This window comes from Strigops habroptila, chromosome 13, assembly GCF_004027225.2.
Source record: "Strigops habroptila isolate Jane chromosome 13, bStrHab1.2.pri, whole genome shotgun sequence".
Lineage (NCBI taxonomy): Eukaryota > Metazoa > Chordata > Aves > Psittaciformes > Psittacidae > Strigops > Strigops habroptila.
Window position 1 is genome coordinate 14,376,914 of NC_044289.2, and position 19,018 is coordinate 14,395,931.

General features: G+C 44.4%; 1 protein-coding gene across 1 annotated transcript; it reads right to left on the bottom strand.

Moving 5' to 3' along the window:
- Nucleotides 1–3,130: 3,130 nt before the first annotated feature.
- On the bottom strand, nucleotides 3,131–15,548 carry PCMTD2 (protein-L-isoaspartate (D-aspartate) O-methyltransferase domain containing 2). Its single transcript, XM_030503219.2, has 7 exons — nucleotides 15,412–15,548; nucleotides 14,487–14,685; nucleotides 12,045–12,368; nucleotides 10,720–10,822; nucleotides 8,847–9,018; nucleotides 8,016–8,139; nucleotides 3,131–6,501 (listed from the first exon to the last, which is right to left on the bottom strand). The coding sequence occupies exons 3-7, from the start codon at nucleotides 12,349–12,351 to the stop codon at nucleotides 6,119–6,121; spliced, it is 1,089 nt and encodes a 362-aa protein (XP_030359079.1). The 5' UTR covers nucleotides 12,352–12,368; nucleotides 14,487–14,685; nucleotides 15,412–15,548; the 3' UTR covers nucleotides 3,131–6,118.
- Between the last annotated feature and the right edge of the window lie 3,470 nt (nucleotides 15,549–19,018).

The following is a 19,018-nucleotide window of genomic DNA, read 5'->3' on the forward strand; positions in this document are numbered from 1 at the left end:
ATTCTGAACAGTGAATTAACTCCTCACCTTCTCCCCAGGCACATCTGAACGCACCTTCATGGGCAACGACCATGAACCCTGCGTCCAGGGCTGGTCTAGGACATGGATGGGCCAGGGTCAAGTTTTTTTATGCACACTCTGCAAACTAAGGGTAGCATCTTACCTAACAGCCTGTCAAACATATCAGGCAGTGAGGGTTTTAGGATAGAGGCTGTCTCCTAGTACATGTGGTTACAACGTCCAGCAAAAATAGGTTTCTAACATTGATGAGAGTGTGGAATGCTACAGAGAAGTGATTTTAAAAGGGAGGTCCCTAAAAGAGACAAATAACCTGCAAATAAAGACAAATCCCCCTTATCTTATGCACTGTGTAAAGTTTCTCATGCAGAGTAAATGACCTTTTAACTAGTAGAATTTCTTTCTACCAGGATGTCATTTGGAAAAACGTCAGGATTTTGGAGAAGTTAAAGGCAATAGAGGGGTGAAGAGGAGAGGAAATAATGAAATCAACTGAGTTTGACCTATAGGAAATGCAGACCTCAGTCTGTTCCTCCCATAGGGTGATAAAATTGAGATGCAAAAGGGAGGATTTATTTCCAGTTAAATTAATCACCTTCTACCGTTATAAAGAAGCTTGGAGTGAAAACAGCTTGTCTTAGGTTTGGAGTTATCACTACACAAGATCCTAAATGTGTGGGTTTAGGAGTGAGGCATTAACGCTCATTAGGATATAAAGGACCTAAGGAACTCCAAACGTGGCACCATTTCACATTGCCTGGAAGATCAAATGAGAGCTTCCCATCAACCCCACATCTGCCTTATACTGTAAGCTATAACATAATGTGGCAAAACAGCAAGAATGACACTGAAACCTCCCCAATTCTCTTCTCCTTTCAGATTCTTTGTCACTTCAGCATTTGGGAAGAGAGTGTTGGGTCTTGGAGTTTCACTTACAGATTTCATGTCATAGATGATAAAATACCTACATTTTGTCCCCAGCTATAAAAGTGCATTATACCGCGGGTTTCCTGCATCTAACCCTCAGGCACCCATTGGGGTTTTTGCCCCAACACCACTTTGAAATCTTAGCAAGTTCTCTGAACTCCTCCCCGTACCCCTGAGGACCCAACTCATGGTCTGGAGCAGAGTGTCCTCTAGTGGCCACCCAACCCTTTCACATAAACAGGTTGTATAAGGCTGAATTACCCGCTTCAGCAGTCCCCTAACGACTGGCAGCTGAGAGCACATTGTCCCGGGTGACTGACAGCTTCCCATTCCACTTTGAGAAGTGAAGTGCATTAGAAGCGCATCCTTCATGTGCATCAGGAAAGACAACGCGGGTTATGGCGAACTCTTCAAGACTTCAGTCCTGTGTTCCTCTAGCCTGATTGCTCCCCATATCACTCACCTCTTCCCCAGACACATGGAACTCTGTTAGGACAAGGTAACACAGCTATTTAGGAGCAGCTCTGTAAAGAAGTATTCATAGGAAAAGAAACAAAACTGCCCTCTTCAAACCATGCTCCAGTGTTTAGGAAAGCCATCAACACCTTCCCCAGCACATCTGGCCACTTCACAGACACAAGGCTTTTGCCTTCTGCCTCCAATTACTTATCCCTGCGCGTAAACTCCAAGCTCTAAACCATCTGCAAAGTAATAATCCCTGCCAGGTTTATCTGTGTTGCTAGCAGGAGAGCTGGGCTAGGCACCAGGCATGCTTCTATACGTACTGTCTTTGGAATCTCGCTCCAGCGCCCAGCTGTGCAGTGGGTGGCAGCTTCTGGAAGGATTGATAGGTATTTGTCAACTGCACTGGAGGAATGGAGTCTGTTAAATGGAAGCAGATTTAACAGTGGCAACACAGGGAATAATTTGAGTGCAAAAAGGCAGGTTTCGCAACCTACACATTGACTCAGAAGCAGATCTTCACATGAACTTGAACCATGCGTCTTCTACCTGATCTCCCCACATGATGAATGGGATGTCTGTGAGATGTTACAGAACATGGCAACCACCACTCCCTTCCTCGCACATTAATTTGTCTTGTTTCCCATCAACATGACAGATTGTTTAGAAAGGGGTGTGCAGCTCTGATCAAGAACCAGCAGTTAACTCCTAAGCAACAGGAATGGAAGTTGATGCTTGTGTCCCATGGTTAAACATCTCCAGCCTCTGCTGAACAGACTTCTTCACATGCAGAGAATGCAATGAGGTTTTGGGGTTGGTTCTTCAGGTGTGGGGGGGTTTCCGTCCCCAACCCTTGTTTTACCTTTAACTTCCACTTCTAGAGAGATTTCACTGGAGCAGATCCCCTGAGGAGCTCATCACTACTTCCCAAGGAATTGTGATCTTCATCTTACTATGAAGTGAACATAAACCTTATCTGACCAATTTAACTTGCTTGATACCCTTTGTATGGCACATCCATAGCTTTCCAAAGCAGAAGAGGAGTTTTCTTTTCCAGCAAGCATCACATGAAGGAAAACATTAACACAGAACCACCTCATGTTATAGTTGGTAAAAGGACATCTCTCATCACACAGGTGACAGGAAGAAACACATCCTACAGGCAGTTATCCTGTGGAGTAAAGGTGATCAGATGCAAATACCACTGTGGCTAATTAAATGTATTATGATCAGTTTGCTATTACAGCTGAAGTATTCTCAATGCTAGTGAAATAGAAGCCTGGAACACCAGCTCTTACAAATCTGCATTAACTAAGCACTGAAACAGAGCACAGGAGACAAGTTTAATGCATTCTGTATTAATGCATTAAACTCCTGACTGGTTTAGGCAATACCTTGAAGCACAGAAATGGATTAAGTGACATCCTGATATCTGCTGTCTCCAGGTCTAATAGTCAGGTAAGTGAAGTCATTCTTTAACCATCCCGATATATAAGATCTGGATCAGTGCTGTGCGGCTCATTCCAAAACACATCTTACACAACTCCATTACATCAAGGTTTATGGGCAGGTTTCTTTTGAGAGATTATATTCTGAGGAGTTCATCTAAAACTATTCACCTTCACCGTGTTATTAAGTGCTTTCTCCAGTGTCTCAACCTTCACTTAAGGAAACAAGCACCTATCTCCAAAGTATTCCGATCACAACATGACGCAAAGCCATGTTAAGAAGGCTAAAAAGTCTACTGAATTTATTGATACAGAAACACACATAAAGGTTCAGTTGCATAACACTTCTGCATGCCTCAGGCCAATTCAACTCTAGTTTCTATACAGAGATTCTTGCACTTACTAATGATGAAAGCAGCTTGAAGCTCATTTCTCTTTGCAGATCTACTGCTGTATTGAAAGCTAAAGAGAGTCACACACAATTCAAGTGAAGACTACTTGGAACACAAAGGGAAACAGAGCAGGTAGAATTCCCAGACAGCTTATAGACTACACAAGAAGAGTTATGCTACAGTTACTCTACAGATGCATACAAAACTACAGTGCTTGTGCATAGGGAAGATGTATTTACAGTTCCCCTTTATTTACAGGCTATAAGCAAATGCTGTTTCACAATTATGTTACACATAAAATCTCTATTATGTTTGTTTGGATTTGTGGGGTTTTGGACAAGGGGACAATTTGACAAGCTAGAACATAGATTTATTGTATATATATTTATTTATTCAACCTCATCCAGGAAAAATAGCAGTATTTTATGTTCTCTTCTAGAATGCTAGAAAAATCTAGCAAATGTAATAAAAAAGGCAAATCTGGTGAAAAAAATCTGATGGAATATCTTTTAGAACTGGGGGTGGGATGGGGATAAAACCCAAACAGGGATAAATAAAAGGGAATTCTCCCTCAACTGGCCAGTTTTAGCACCACCTCAGCAAGGCTTATTGATACAAACCTCAAGTTTAATGTCATTTTTAAAGCAACTTCTTCCAAAGAAAGAAGTGTTGTAATTAAACTGAAGGATGATCTGGCAGCCAGAAGCAGGAAGCACGCTCTACTTTGTAGGGGTATGGAAACTGTGCCATGATACAGAAATGTACATACCTGGATGATGGCCATGCAGCAGAAACGGCTTAACAAAGAGGCCACAGCCTTTGGGGAAGCACAGAGAAGTATCACACATGGATTATATTAAGCCTCTATTCACCACCATAGTCAGGATTTTCATTTGGAGAAAGAAATCCATTGCAGTTGCCAGAATTACAAGGTGGCTACTTGCATGTTTGCAGGAAACCATCAGCTCAGTGGCCACAGAACTGCCCCATTCCAAAGGAAGAAGTTAAGATCCGAGGGGGCACAATAGCTTGGGTACCATTTAAACCAAAAGTAGACACTTAGGAAACCAGAGGCAAACCAAAGCCTATGTGTTACGTGCCAGCAGCCACACAACAGCACATTATCAGCTGATGTTCTCAAACATACACAAAAAGCCTGTTAATCAAGGAAGAGTTCTCCACCTTAGACATACAAGTTATTCCTTTATTTCCAAAGCCACACAGAAACATTGTTTATCATTAAGCAAGTTGTGCAACTCAGTACCATGAACCGAAAACCCAGCATGTTTTTGGCAAGAGAGTTTTCATTCATTCCCCCTCAGAAAATGAGGAGACGGCATAAAAACAATAAAAGATATCAAAGTGATACCAACTTAAGTGCTTCTGATGGGGTAATGCCTTAACATAGCTTCATTACCTACTGAAAGCAGGTTTTCACACATCCTCCCCCAGGTTTAGGAGTATTTTACATCACTACAAGCTCAAGGGTTTCTTTCCAGCCCTTACCAGTTTAGGTAGATTGTTTTCAAACAGGCTGAACCAAACAAAACTTCCTCTTCTAAACATGGTATCTCCTTCTATCACCATTCCAGGAAGACTTAGGAATAAAAATAAGAGTTCATATCCATGGAATTGCATAGTGTAAAGCCCTTCTATACAAGTCTGTTAAAACATCTACTTAATAGCTGCAGGAATAAAATAACCTACCAAGTCAATCAGCTCCATTCCACCTACAGCACATGGACCGTGTGTACTCAAGTTGTATTCAGGCCACCTTGCTACAGCAAAGCCACACACATGAACAACCAAGAACCGCATCAATTTGGCTTTCTAGACCGTTTTCAGGTTCTACATAACCTCAAACAACTACATTTGGCTGATGTACCAGGACACAAACCACTCTGCTCAGGTTGGTGTTCTGCACTTCACTCCGTTCAGCTCAGCAGACTTAAGTTATCTCACGCAACTGCAAAATCCACTGATGCTGCTTTGACAGGCAGTTTTCACAAACCCACTGCTCTGCATCACCTCTCCACCCTCTTCCCTATTCAGGATTACTCTGTAAACACTCCCAGAGACAACAGTCACAATCCTGCCTACCCCAGCATCCTGTCACAGCCAACCAGCTTTGCAATTCTTCACTTGCCTCCATTGCTATAAAAAAAGCCAAATAAAACCCAACAACTTTGCATCTCAGACTAATTCACTAGATGAAGAGTTTCCCGTTCAGAAAACCAATATTCTGTAAAACATTTCTACCTTTTACTGAAAAAATCAAATACAGTTTAGAAGCAAAACTGAGACCAATCAAAGGGGAGCTGATGCTTTCCTTCTCATTCAAAACCTGGATGCCCTAAGGGTAATGCCAAAAATTCTGTTGTGCTTTTTCAGGTTACTGGAAGAACTAAGATTTGCCAGGTCAGTTTTTACTAATAATCCTCCTTCTCCATTAAACACGCACCATGGAAAACACATGGCAGGTTTAGTGGGAGAGAGCACAGACAGCAAAGGTCTTTGGGGAACTGCTTAAGAATATTAAAAGCTGCAATTCAGTAGAGCAGCCACGAGATTGAGAGTATCTCTGTGCAGTTAGTTCCAGGGACTTAAATCCTGCTTTCCATAAGCAGCTGAGCATTTCACCAACTTGCTGCCTCAGGAATCCCTGCTGTAGGATAAAACTATAGCACACAACTGAGAAGAAAGAAGAAACTCAAATAAAAGCTATAATGTTTAAGTATACAGCAGCCACATTCCCCAGCTAGCCTACTGCCTTGGGTGGTCGTATTAGCAGGCAAGCAAGTGGTATACATTTGTCAAGCCCTAAGTAGTACTTTATTTTCTGCCTACTTCCAGCTTTCTAGAAGGAGGAAATTACTTCTCCCTGTAATAAAGCAGGTAATACTTCAAGGGATCAGGCAAAGGCAGACTCAAGACCTTTTCCCTCAAAAAGTTTACAGGGGGATCTGGCTTTAGTTCAGAGGGTTTAGCATCCTCCTCCTCTTGCGTGTCATCCTCGATATCCTCACTGTTGTTGTTATCATCTGATGGGTTGGAGATCCGACTAGCGAAGACCTCTTTGTCCAAGAACACAATGGTTTCCATGCGACGGCGCCGCACACGTCTTCGTTTGAACCTCGGAGGGCTCTTGAGCCCGTTGCCAGTTTTGCCCATTGTTTCTTGATGGATGAGTTTCTTGATGGTTCCTCGGATGGCAATGCGAGCCAGGTCCTGCAGGCTGCGAACAGCCACCGGGGCTGCAACGAAAGGAAAGCCATGAAGAGACACGGAGAAACTCCCCCTCCAAAGTACTCACAGCAAAAAGTTGTATTTGCTCAAGTTAAATCAGGCCACTTGAATTCCCTGCTGTGATTACAGAACCAGCTCTATTCAACCCCTGTCAACTCTGATCAACTGGATTGTAACTTCCCAACCAAAATTTAATCATGCATTTCTCTCATTAACTGAAGAAAAAGAATGGGATGAAAGAAGAGTTTCTTATTCTCATGACAAGTCCCCACAATTATTTTAAGATATTATGTCTTAGAGATTATAAGAATGAAGACTTAAGTGACTGAAACTGTGACTGTTTAATAAAGGTATTTTCCTCCTGTAGGTAACCAGACCTAAAGTCTATTTAACTCTGCCATAAAAATCATTTTTCTATTGTGAAGTTCTTTCAGCTTTGCCAAGTTCCTCACTTATAAAACATGAGTGCTATTTATGCTCTTCAAAAGCTGCTTTGGCTTTAGTGGTGAAAACAGGCTGGAAACCATTTGGTAAAAGTAATTACAGAAGCACACAATAAGTTATTGTATTAAAATACCTCCCACATTAATGGGTTGGAAGACTGTTCTGTCATCTGCACTTACTTGCTGCCAGCCCATAAAATGCACAGCGTAACTCATGCGGCATAAAGAACAAAATTTATTGATGCACACACATCCACGTACTAAAATGAATTAAAACTGGAACAAACCCCCTTGTCTTCTACTGACAAGTGAGCATTCCTGTGACCTGAATGAAGGAACTAGGAAAAAGTTACATGTCATATATATACAGGTCTCACTACAAAGCCACCACATGCTGAAATGCACTTGATGGTCTTTATAGCACTGTACAGAGTGTTACCGAGCTGCTTTTTGTCATGCAAAGACACCTTTCCAGAATAAGAACAAAGCCTGACTAATCTCTTTATGGAAGTATCTCTGTCTTCATATGTTCTTAAGAGGCCTCTCTACACTCAAGGATTAATCTAAAGATTGAGGCCACTGTGTACAACGTGTATTTCAAAGAGCTAACCAAAAATTGCACAACTTTATCCCTCAAGCGTTCCAGGCTCAGGATAATTCTGAATTGCTGGGCGGTGAGGGCCTTTGAGCAGATAGGTTTGTTCACAGGTACTGCTGGTGTATTTGCCATCACCATGGCATAGTGCCTGGGAACCATAACAGTACGTAATTCAGGCTTGCAGCAGCTGCCTGCATGTGCAAAAACAATGATCAAACATCCCACAAAGCTTAGGTATAATTTCACAAGAAATCATTTGTATTTACAATATTTTATGCAATTTTGATCCTTGCACCAGGCCTCACAGATATCCTCAAAGCTAAGACTGGGATGCAACACAAGACTTAGGCAACTGTTCAAAGAAGGAAGCAGTTGGAGTAATTTGCCTTGGAAGGATTCATAGGGATGTTACATCTAAGGTGCAGCTGATAGTCAAACAGCAGGAGAAACCTCCCCCATACTCAAGAATGTCTGTACTCACGCAAGTGAACAAGCCTTGATTTTCCTGAATCTGCGTGGTTGGGCTGAATCAAAGGAGCAAAAGAAACAGCAAGAATCTTCTTGGTTTCCCAGGCAGAAGGACCAGTACGAGTTATCTTTGTCAACTAAACCAAAACAAAGAGATTATTGTCCATTGTGTGAACCGCAGTAAGATTTGTGAACAAAAAAAAATATGAACAAATGACTTAGAACTTCTTAAAGGATTAGCCCCAAGTGATTTCATCTGTTGCAAGAAAGTATGAGCACTAGCAGGTTGGGTCACACTGCTCTCCCAGATCATCCTCAAGTCTAAACTAGAACAGAGGTAGAAGGTCTGATACCTACATCTCAGCCATTCAAGTCCATTAGAAGAATATACCTTTACATGAAAAGATAATACAAATTACCATCCTGAGCTCACACACAGGGCAGTTACCCACCTTTCACTGAAAAGAATCCACTGACACTTGCAAATAGGGACAACTTGCTCCTTCGCAAGCCAGTCAGGGTGTAGTATCTTGTATTTTGCCATTAAGTATAACACTACTTTATACAACTTGAGCAAAGCTTTGCAAACACTTTTCTGCAGCATGAAATTAAGCTTGTAATTAACAACAATGGATTGGAATATGTGGGAGACTGGTAGAACTATGAGTTTCTTGAGTATTGTGAAGTGTGCAGAGTTCAGTTTCCATTCATAGTGACAAGTGGTGCCCTTAATGCTTTCTTCAGCGTGCCATAAGAAGGGCAAACTGAAGGAAGAGCTATTGACTGAACTGAGATCAGAATTAAGAATAAGTGAAGAGGAATCGTAAGTAGAAAAGCACTCAACCTTCTCTTCTAGAGGCATGACAAGAATACCCCCGACTTTCAACAGGTTCTTCATGTAGTCTTCATGTTCCTTCTGTACTCCAGCCCCACAGTAAACACGGTCATACTGAGTGCAGTCTGGAGAGATCTCTAAGCAATTGCCAATTACAAAAGATGGCTCACAGAATTCGAATCTAAAAAGGAAATAAAGATGTGCAGCACACAAGAATATCGCAAGTCAGCAATGAAACATCTTGAGAAACCTCCCCCAGTTTCACAGGATTTCTCCTCTGCAGCCCATATATTCTAGACCACAGCTACAGGACTCAAAACCACAGAACAATGAGGTGAGAATTCCCAGATGGAAACCTCCAAAGGATAATGATGTATAATTTCATACCTGACTTGCATATAACTTCAGAAAGAGCTATTTTCAGTCACCCAATGCTGACTCAGTTATAATATGCAAATATAAATATTAGACCTGCAGTTTCAAGTGTTCAAGTCTTTTAAGCACTGCACCAGGGTGGTTTTGGCATTCTCAAAAGCTTTGAAATGGCTTTCAGATGTTGTGGGGAACTATCACCTGATGCTTCTGAAATATGCTTTGCTGAAGCCAATGGAAGTTTTGCCACGAGCTTCAAAAACTGTGATTTCACCCTTCAGAAAAAGAATTCCTGCCTATAGCATTTCTGATGCAGTTTAGAAGAAAAATGAATGACTGTAGGATGCTCCCGGTTTTCTTACAGGCTCCAAAACTACAGAAGGTTTAAGCCTTACATTTAAGGGCTGATTTTGATAGAAGTTGAAGAACAGATCCATTCTTCTCCTGCTATCTTGAGAGGCAGCTCAATATAGCACCTATTTATTCCTAAACACTTGCTGAAGCTTTCTGCTTTGCCAAAGCGTGCCACACATTCAGAGCAGGCAGCTAACAGTGCCTGCACACGGTGTTCTAACAGCATCACCCAGCAGACACTGCTCTCAGCAATGCCAATTTTCCAGTCATTTTGATTCCTGAATTCAGCTCACTTTTGTTCCACAGCTATATTTGTCTGGGGAGAGGAAAAATAAGTATTCCTTATCACACCTATTCAAAGAGCAGTAATGTGACTGAAAAAAACCCCAGCTATCCATGTGCAAGCACCATCCACACTGAAAACTGTGTCTGCTGCCAACACCAAGAAAATACAGTGCTCTCATCAGCAGCTTTCCAGTCCAGCACTAGCAGAACAAGGCTGAGTAGCTTAAATTCCAGCATGTAACGACTTTAATTCTCTTCCTCCCAGGAGAGGAGGTCTACCAGGTACCCAGAGATGCTATACTTCCCTGTTTGAACAAACTGTGAGACTGAGTCCAAAATATGACAGCTACAACTTTTATTGCTGAGGTTACTATTGGCAATGGTTATCTTGCTGGAGAGATATTACTTGTGACAGCAGCAAAATGGATGTTCTAAGGAAGAACATAAATCAAATCCCAAGCACTTTTAGTACCACTAAACCTACCATCATATTTAAAACACCATTTTTCTCCTCAGATAAAACCTATTAGGCCACCACGGAAATCAGTTCATATTTCTCTGATGCATGCTCTCAGATCACAAACATAACTATTACTGTTATCTGCAAGCTTCAAGTTGTACCTGTAAGAGTATTATTTTAAAGTAACCTTCTTTGGCTCCCTCTAAGCTCTGCAACAGCAGCACTGCAAAAAGTCCTGAAACTCCCCCCCAACACACATCAGCTTCGAAGGTCACACACTGCAGCTCAGCCAGCCTAAGGAGCCAGAATCCTCAGATTACCCTGATCCAGAGCTGCCCCATAGGAGCAAGAACTGCCATGACTAAAGCCAAACACACAAAAGGAATCCGAATGGCCATTCCGTGTTCTTACTTGTCAAAGCTGTCGCTTGTTTTAATGAAGAAGTCCAATTTCTGCTTCGCATATTCGATCACATCGGAATGAAGCTCCACCCCATGGTTAACACCAAAAGGACCTGGAAGTTTAAAACACCAGGATAATGTAGGCACCAACAGCAGGATTGAATAGAGACTTGGTTACTTCCTACAACAGATTGCTCCTCGAGTGCCAGCCAGTGCTTGTGTAGGGTCAGCTACCTTAGTACTACAGTGGGAATTACAACCCTATACCTGCACTTTCTGGCAGCAATGAGGCTGCTTTGCACAATTGATTTTGAATCATTTGCTCTTCACTCTGTAGGAAATTCCTCCGTGGGAGGGAAACACTGATCCTACTGCTGTAAAATTGATCACCTGGAAAAAATGCCAATGCAGAACAACAGCCTGAACGCTTTAAAGATTTTTTTCGGAGGGATTTATTATGTTATTTTTATACCTCCTTGCTGATATGCTACAAATCTCCTAGAGGAGTCAGGAACATTCGCCATACACTGTACATCATCTGACAGCAAAAACACGTTGCAAAATGCAGAAGTTGTTCAGGACTTATGCTTTTTATTCAGAATTGACTCGGTAACTTTTCCAGAAACTCAAAAGCCCTGGAGTTACATATCAGCATCCCAGGTAATCTCAGCAGACAAGGAGAAAGCCACAACTGGCAGACGGGAGCAAGGCTCTATCCTGACAACAAATACTTCAGCAGTTAAAATTCCTGACACTCCCACAAGAGGAGAATAGGTACCCAACAGTCATTTGCTATCATCTATCCTGGCAGCACAACTGCTGGCTACAATACTTAAGGGTGAACTGCAATTGTGTAATTGCACTTTGATGCTTTGCCTTGTGCCTATGGGGTCACAAAGCCAGTTCTGATGCACTAACTGCTTTCCTGAGATTATTCCCACCTGTATGTTGCCAAGAGTTAAAACAGGATCTCAAACATGTTTCAGTCTAGGCAGGACAGTGTAAAAACAAACAAAGCACAGAGCTGCCTAGTTACAGCTCAGGAGCTGGAGTGCCTCCTTTAAAGGACAACAAACCCAAGTTTGCACCCAGTCCTGAAGGAATCCCACAGCCACCTGTACAACTGCATCCTTGCTTGTTCTGAACTGCCAAAGAAATCTAGATTGCACCCAACCCCAGAGAGAAGGTTGCAAGAATCCTGATAAACTGGCCACTTGGATTAATGCATTCTTTACTTTCCCAGCTACCTTTTAGTTTCATTACTTGAGGAATGCTTCATTCCCAGTTTCAGAACTCTTTAACAGAAACAGTTAACATGCTTGAAAAGGTATTTACCCAAGATGAGTCCAACCATAGAACTCAGGTAACCAGTGCCACTGCCAAGATTCAAAAACGACAGCCCTGGTTGCAGATCCAAAGCTTCCATCACCTCAGAGTAAATGCACGGTGCTGAGAGATGGATATTTCCATGCTTCCATGCCAAGTCCTTGTAGGCATTGTCTTTGAACTCTTCCAGGTAGTAATCTGCTCGATCAATGGCTCGGAACGCCTGTTCCACCAGTTCTGTCCTGATGTATTGTGCCTCCTTCAGATTATCAATTAATTCATCATTATCTTCTCCTGCACTCACAGCACCTCCCATATTCAAGGGCACTAAAACTAAAGGAATAATAAAGGAAGGTGAGGTATAGAACATGCACTTCCACACCGAATTATGCTGCTGTATAGGAAGTACTTTGAGAGACACCTTTTTAGGTACTCTAAGGACCACAAGCACCAGGAAAACATCACCTCAGTCAAACAATGAAAACCAAACTGCAGCAGATCTGGCATCTGGTACCTGACACTAGTGGGGAAAAATCACAATAGACAATTTCAATGTGCCCTGCCTGTCTTCAAACCCTACCAACATTTTACTAGCACGTCAGCTCTTCTGCTGAACCCTTTTATACAAAGGATTATTCTGGCTCCTGTGCTCAGAGGTCATTTTCCATTGCAAATCCAACCAACAGCGCAAGTTTGGCTTGCCTGTTGGAATTCTTGCCACATGCAGACTTTCCTATCTCTAATAGTAACAAGGGGAAATTAAGAGACTAAGACAGAGGTAGAAAGAAAACTCTCAAAGAGCATTTCTTTGAATATGCTTCAGGGTGCTGATTTCACTGATGTTAAAAACACTCTGACCTAGAGCACAGCCTTGCTCACTTTAGCAAACACACTTTGACACAGCTCATCCTTATAGCCTGAGCCACCATCATTAGTAAAGCACTTAACACAGCAACTGCAGAGAGAATTCCCACTGAAGCCTGTGGAATTTCTGAGCTCCTCTTAAGTCCTTAGAGGAGGTAACCCCCATTTTGGAAACTCTTCAGTGACACAGATGTATGAGTTACAAACACTTCTTTCTGACTTCACCAATGTGATCATCCCCAGCAACATATCCAGGCTTGTTGGTGTGGGGCAGAGAAAAGCAAGCACCTTCCCTGTCTGTGCATCACACTAAGCATGGCTATATGCTTCCTGCAGTAAAACATCTACAGGTTTTAAAGGCAAAGGAGAAGAACATAGATCTTACTGCTCTAAATAAATCTAGTTTCCCTTTCCATATCCTAAAAGTAAAACCTTTTCAGAACACACAACATGATTTTTGTCAAGCATTTATTTACTCTGCCTTTCTCTGCCCACAATAACAACCCAGAAGCAGCAGCTTTCGAGTTCATTCCTGGGATCAGAAGATCTGCCTACAGCTAAATTGTTGGGTTGATATGTTACATTCACCAAGAGCAAATTATGCACTTTCATTTTCAGAGGAAACAAGGAAAAGCTATAGAAGTCTAAAGAAATTTCACAGTTCTATATATATATTTCACAGTGTAATAACACAGTTATTATAAATAACACCCCATCCTGATTACCTGTAGGGAACACACAAACCAGGATATACTTATGCAGGGAACTCATGCCAGTTTTTAATACATTCATGTCTCAAACACACCAATCCAGTTCCACACCATTAATAAAACTTAGAGGAAATTGCTACCCCTCTCCTTTCTAGAGTTACTCCTTCATTTTCTCTACAAAAAATGACTGTATTTTATTACTTCACAGTGGAAATACATCAAGTTGAAGGTTTAGGGGGGTTCACCAGCCAATTTGATTCTTTCTTTTCCCTCCTCTTACATACACAACTCAGTGCATCTGCACATATGGGGTTGCTTCTCTCTTTGGTCAGACTGTTTGCTATAACATTCCGCATTAAAATCCTCCCTTCCCTCACAGTATTGATTCCCTTGACCTTCTTTTGTCTATTTGTTCTTACGCTTACTTCTTTCTTCCATTTAAGCTCTTTTTGCTGTTAAAAACCTACATTTCTAGCTATAAAGTAGAAACAAAAAGTTGTGTCTCTAACAGTGTTCTGCTTCAGATCCCAAACAAATTCTTCCTGCTGTACACAACCCTCATTTGGACAACTGGCCCGACCTGGTTTTGGCTCAGCTTTATGATCTACAACTGTTCCTCCATGTTCTACAACATGGAAGGCATTTTTCTAATGAGATCAAGAAATATCCAAGTTGTGCCAGGTATCAGTTTCTCCTGAAACTGATCATTTTTTTCTGGATGCTAGCTTACTTCCAACAAAACGCATGTTTTAGATGCAGAATATGTTTAAATGATGTTCAAATTCCGCTTTTAAACTCCTCTTTGGATAATTCCCCATCTTTGTTTAACCTTTATCTCTTCTCCCACTGGAAGTAGGAACCAATGAGCAGGACTTACTTTTAACAAGCTTTTTAAAACCAGATCCTCTGCCTCCACAATCAGCTCAGTTGCACTTTTCACACTTCTAAGCAAAGCACCGATTGTCACGAATACGAGCAGGGACCAAGGTGATCCTTCGCTGGTCACAACACGGGGAGCAAACCAAGCAGTCCTTCAGTGCTGAAACATCCCTTCAATTGCATGTTGCCATCTTCCCCTTTAAGAAAAACAAACCAGAGAAACAAACAAGTCCGACATGAGAAGCTGCATTCAGACGCCTGAAACAAAACACTTGAAATTAACACAGTTTCTTGCAGGGCAAACACCAGCAGATGCACAGGGGAACACTCAGAACAATACACAAGGCACAAAAATGCAATTCTTCGCCCCAACAGATTTCCAGGGTAATCCCGGCTCTGACATAACACGCGCCAGAAGGAATAACAAAAGTGAGGCTATTTACCCATTAAAACACAGAGTTACAGCAGGCACAGCTTTCGACCCAATCCCTTCCAACCCTCTCAGACAACACATTAAGAAGCCCCACGCCACATAACCTCAATCACTACCTGAGTTATCACGCTGTTGATGAGGAAAGCGATGGAGAGATGGGAATGAAGCGAAGGAAAGCCTGATGCTGGCACCCCCGCCCCGGTTTAACCATACCTGGGTACCCCAGCTCTCCGCAACGCCCCAATCCGCAACCGGCCGCCTAATGGGGACGCGGTGCTGGGGAGAGGGTGAAGCCCGCAGAAGGGTCATGCAGGGACGGGGACCCCAGCGCAGGAGGAAGCCGCAGGGATGGGGGGGGGGGCAGCGGGTTGAGGCGGCGGCCAGGGCCGAGGTGCAGACACGGGAAGGGGGAGTAGCGCTGCAGCGGCCCGGGGAGGTCGGGTCGAGCCGGGACCGCAGCGGATAGGGTGTCCTCGCCCCGCGGCTGTACCTGAGCGGCGGCTCGGCACGGTGCAGCCCGGTACGACCCACTCTGCTCCCGATCCCGGTCTCGGTCCAGATCCCGGTCCCGGTCCAGCTCCGCGGAACGGTAAACACAGCCCAGCTGAGCGCCGGCCGCCACACTACGCATGCGCAGCACGCACCACCACTGCGGGATGGGGGGGGACGGGAGCATACCATTGCTGCCTGCGCTGTACCGTGGAGCGGAGGGGGGAGGACTGTACCACTTCGGGGTTTTGGGGGGGGGTGGGGGTGGAAGTGGTGGTTCCCTGAGGGCACGGGCGGGCTGAGCGGGTCCGGGGTGCGGCACAGCGGGAGCTCGGGGTGTCCTGGTGGCTGAATAGGGGCTGGGGCAGTGTATGGAGCCTGCTCACAGCGGGGTCTGTGTATAGGGCCTACATGCACTGCTACAGAGCAGGGCTAAATGCAAACCACAGCACTCAACACGCTGGGCCTGCGGGTTAGAGCGAAGTACAGCCCGGCCGCAGTACAAACGGGGTCTAAATACAGCCTAGGGCAGCAGGCTGGGCTTAAATAGGGACCAGAGCTACAGACTGGGTCTAAATACAGCCTAGGACAGCAGGCTGGCTGAAAGTATGGACCAGAGCTATAGACTGGGTCTAAATACAGCCTAGGTCAGCAGGCTGGTTTTAAATAGGGACCAGAGCTACAAACTGGGTCTAAATACAGACTAGTTCAGCTGGCTGTGCTTAAATATGGACCAGAGCTACAAACGGGATCTAAATACAGCTTAGGAGAGCAGGCTGGGCTTCAGTATGGACCACAGCTACAGACTGGGTGTAAACATAGCCCAAATCAGCAGGCTGGGCTTAAATAGGGACCAGAGCTACAGACTGGGGCTAAATTCAGCCTAGGTCAGCAGGCTGGGCTTAAATATGGACCACAGCGACAGTATGGGGCTAAATGCAGATGGAGCCAACAGACCAGCCTGAATGCAGCCTGGGCCGACAGCACAGGGGTGTCAGCCAGGCATGAACACAGAATGGGTCTCAATACAGGCTGGGCTCCTCTCTAGATCAACCTGATGTAGTTGAAGATGTCCCTGCTCATTGCAGGGGGTTGGAATAGATGAGCTTTGGATGTCCCTTCCAGCCCAAATGAGGCTGTGATTGTCCAGCTCCGATTGTGCCTGTGCAGTGACTTTCCCCCCTTCTTAAATCTGTTATCCCAGAGGCGCTGCCACCATCGCTGATGGGCTCAGTCTTGGCCAGTGGAGGGTCCATCTTGGAGCTATTGACACCGGCTCCATTGGACACAGGGGAACCTTCTAGAAGCTTCTCACAGGAGCCACCCCTGTAGCCCCTAGCAAAACCTTTGCCATGCAACCCTGATACAAGAGAGCAGGACTAAATACTAGGACTCTCTTCTTTCCTCATCTGTCCCATTGCACAGCTCCTGCGAATATATCCCCATCCCAGTGTGGCTGCTTTCCCCCTGCCCTATACCCCCCATCCTGCCCTAATTCCTGGCTCCCAGCACGGGGATGCATTTCCACACCTTCAGCTCATCACCCAGTTCTCCCATCCCCTGCACAACACCTCCACAGCAATCCCTGCTGTGACAGCACACTGTCCTAGGGTTGGGCATTGGGTGGGTGGGATTGGGATGAGATTGGGGATGGGGTTGGGGGTGGGATCTGGGGTGGGATAGAGGCTTCCCAGGGTATGGAAGCAGATGCATGGAGCAGCCCAGCAGTGGGAGCTGGAGAGGAGCTGGGAAGGTGCCAGTCTCCAGCTGGCACACGCAGCCGTCACGCTGTAGCTGAACCTCCTGTGTGAAGCGTGGCCAGCACCAGATGTTCTGACAGCGTTAGTCAGGCTTGGGAAAAAATCCTGGAAACATAGGAAAAACCCATTACTTCGGGAGCTAATTGCTATTCCTCATTCTGAGCCCACGAACACCCAACTTGAGTCACATGCTGGCCTTTTATTATTTTAGTTCTGCTAGCATAAATGCCAGATATAAATGTACTGACAGGGAAATATGTGAGCTGCATATTCACCTGGCTGCAGGGGCTGGGGCTTGAAAGAAACATGGAGTATTGGGAGACTGATGCAATATCTGACCTACCATTTGTGCAGTGGAGGGATCCCTGTCCTCTATCTGGCTGAGCGGGGCACCTAATTCAGGTTTTACCCACCTGTGTTGGCTTCTTCAGTGGTTATAACCAACATGGAATCACTGAATACCAGGTTGGAAGGGATCTCAAGGATCATCTGGTCCAACCTTTCATAGCAAAAGCACATTCTAGGTAAGGTCCCAACATCCTGTTCAGCTGGATCTTGAAAGTATCCAATGTCAGGGAATCAGGGACATGGGGAAAAGGTGGCTCCTGTCACCCATCTCTGACTGAGAGGAATTACCCTCTAAAAGTACACATCTGTCTTCATCTGTAAGTGATGCACGGAGTGATCTGTGTGACTGCTACAGCTGCAGATGAAACAAAATGGTCTGAGCTGGCCTTAGATCTAGGACTTGGTTCTATGTATGTCTGCAAAATGAGAAGGAACAACCACATTTAGACAAGAGGCTTCTTGATTTAACTTGTCTGGAGATGAATTGTGAGAGAAAGAAATAGCTATTCCCTCCAGACACAACAAGCCCACAGTGGGAAAAAATAACTACCTTGGTAAATGAGGCTCAGATAGGAGAAAGTGAATCAGCATCCGAGATTTATTTATGCTTTAAGGTGATTATCTCAGCTCCCTTCATTAAAGTGATAACAGCAGACTCTGCAAATGGGCACAGGGTAATAGTGTAGAGGTCTGCACTTCCAGTGCGCACAAGACAGTTGCCTGGGAGAATGGGATTACTTGTGGGGAGGGAGCACTGGAACTCCTCCTTGCTGATTCAACCAAAACAGGATGTGGTGATTGCGCTCGCCTCATCTTGCTTAATACAGAAAGCACTCAGGCGTGATGGCAACGCAAACGCAGAACAAACTCCTCACACGTGTGATTCCAAGGCTTCCCTTCAGCATCTGCTCCCCTTGCCTCTAGAGCGGCTGGAAAAATAGCACTTGGTTTATTTTTAGCATAAAAATTGTTAAAATAAAACAAAAGCTGCATAAAAAGTATCCCATTATTGCTGGAGCAGCTGTGCTGCAGGCAGAGCTGGCAGCAGCAGAGGGGGACACCACTTGTGCCTCCCTGCAAACAGGTCCTAAGGCAGAGACGAAGATGTGGTGGCAGCAGCTGCTTTTGCAGCAAGCCCTTGAGAAGGCCAAGAAGAGCTTGAGGAGTGTTTTAGGGATTCCCAAATACCTTGAGCCCTCCAAGGTGTGTTCATGATTTCTTCCATTTCACTGCCAGGGTCCAAGAGGCAGCCCCTCTGTTTCCAGACAGAGGATTACAGGAATCAGCCAGAAGAGTGCAGGGAAAACACTTGCCCACTGCTCCGTCTCATTGCCTACACCCCAAATATATCTGGGGGCACAGTCATGGGAAGGGAATAGCTGAAGAGAGATTGTCTCCCCCAAGGGATAGGTTATTTTCTACACCTCTAACTCGTACACATCTCTGGAGTGCGCAACCCAAATCATGTGCTAAGAGAACACTGCAGCCAGGCTGTGCTCC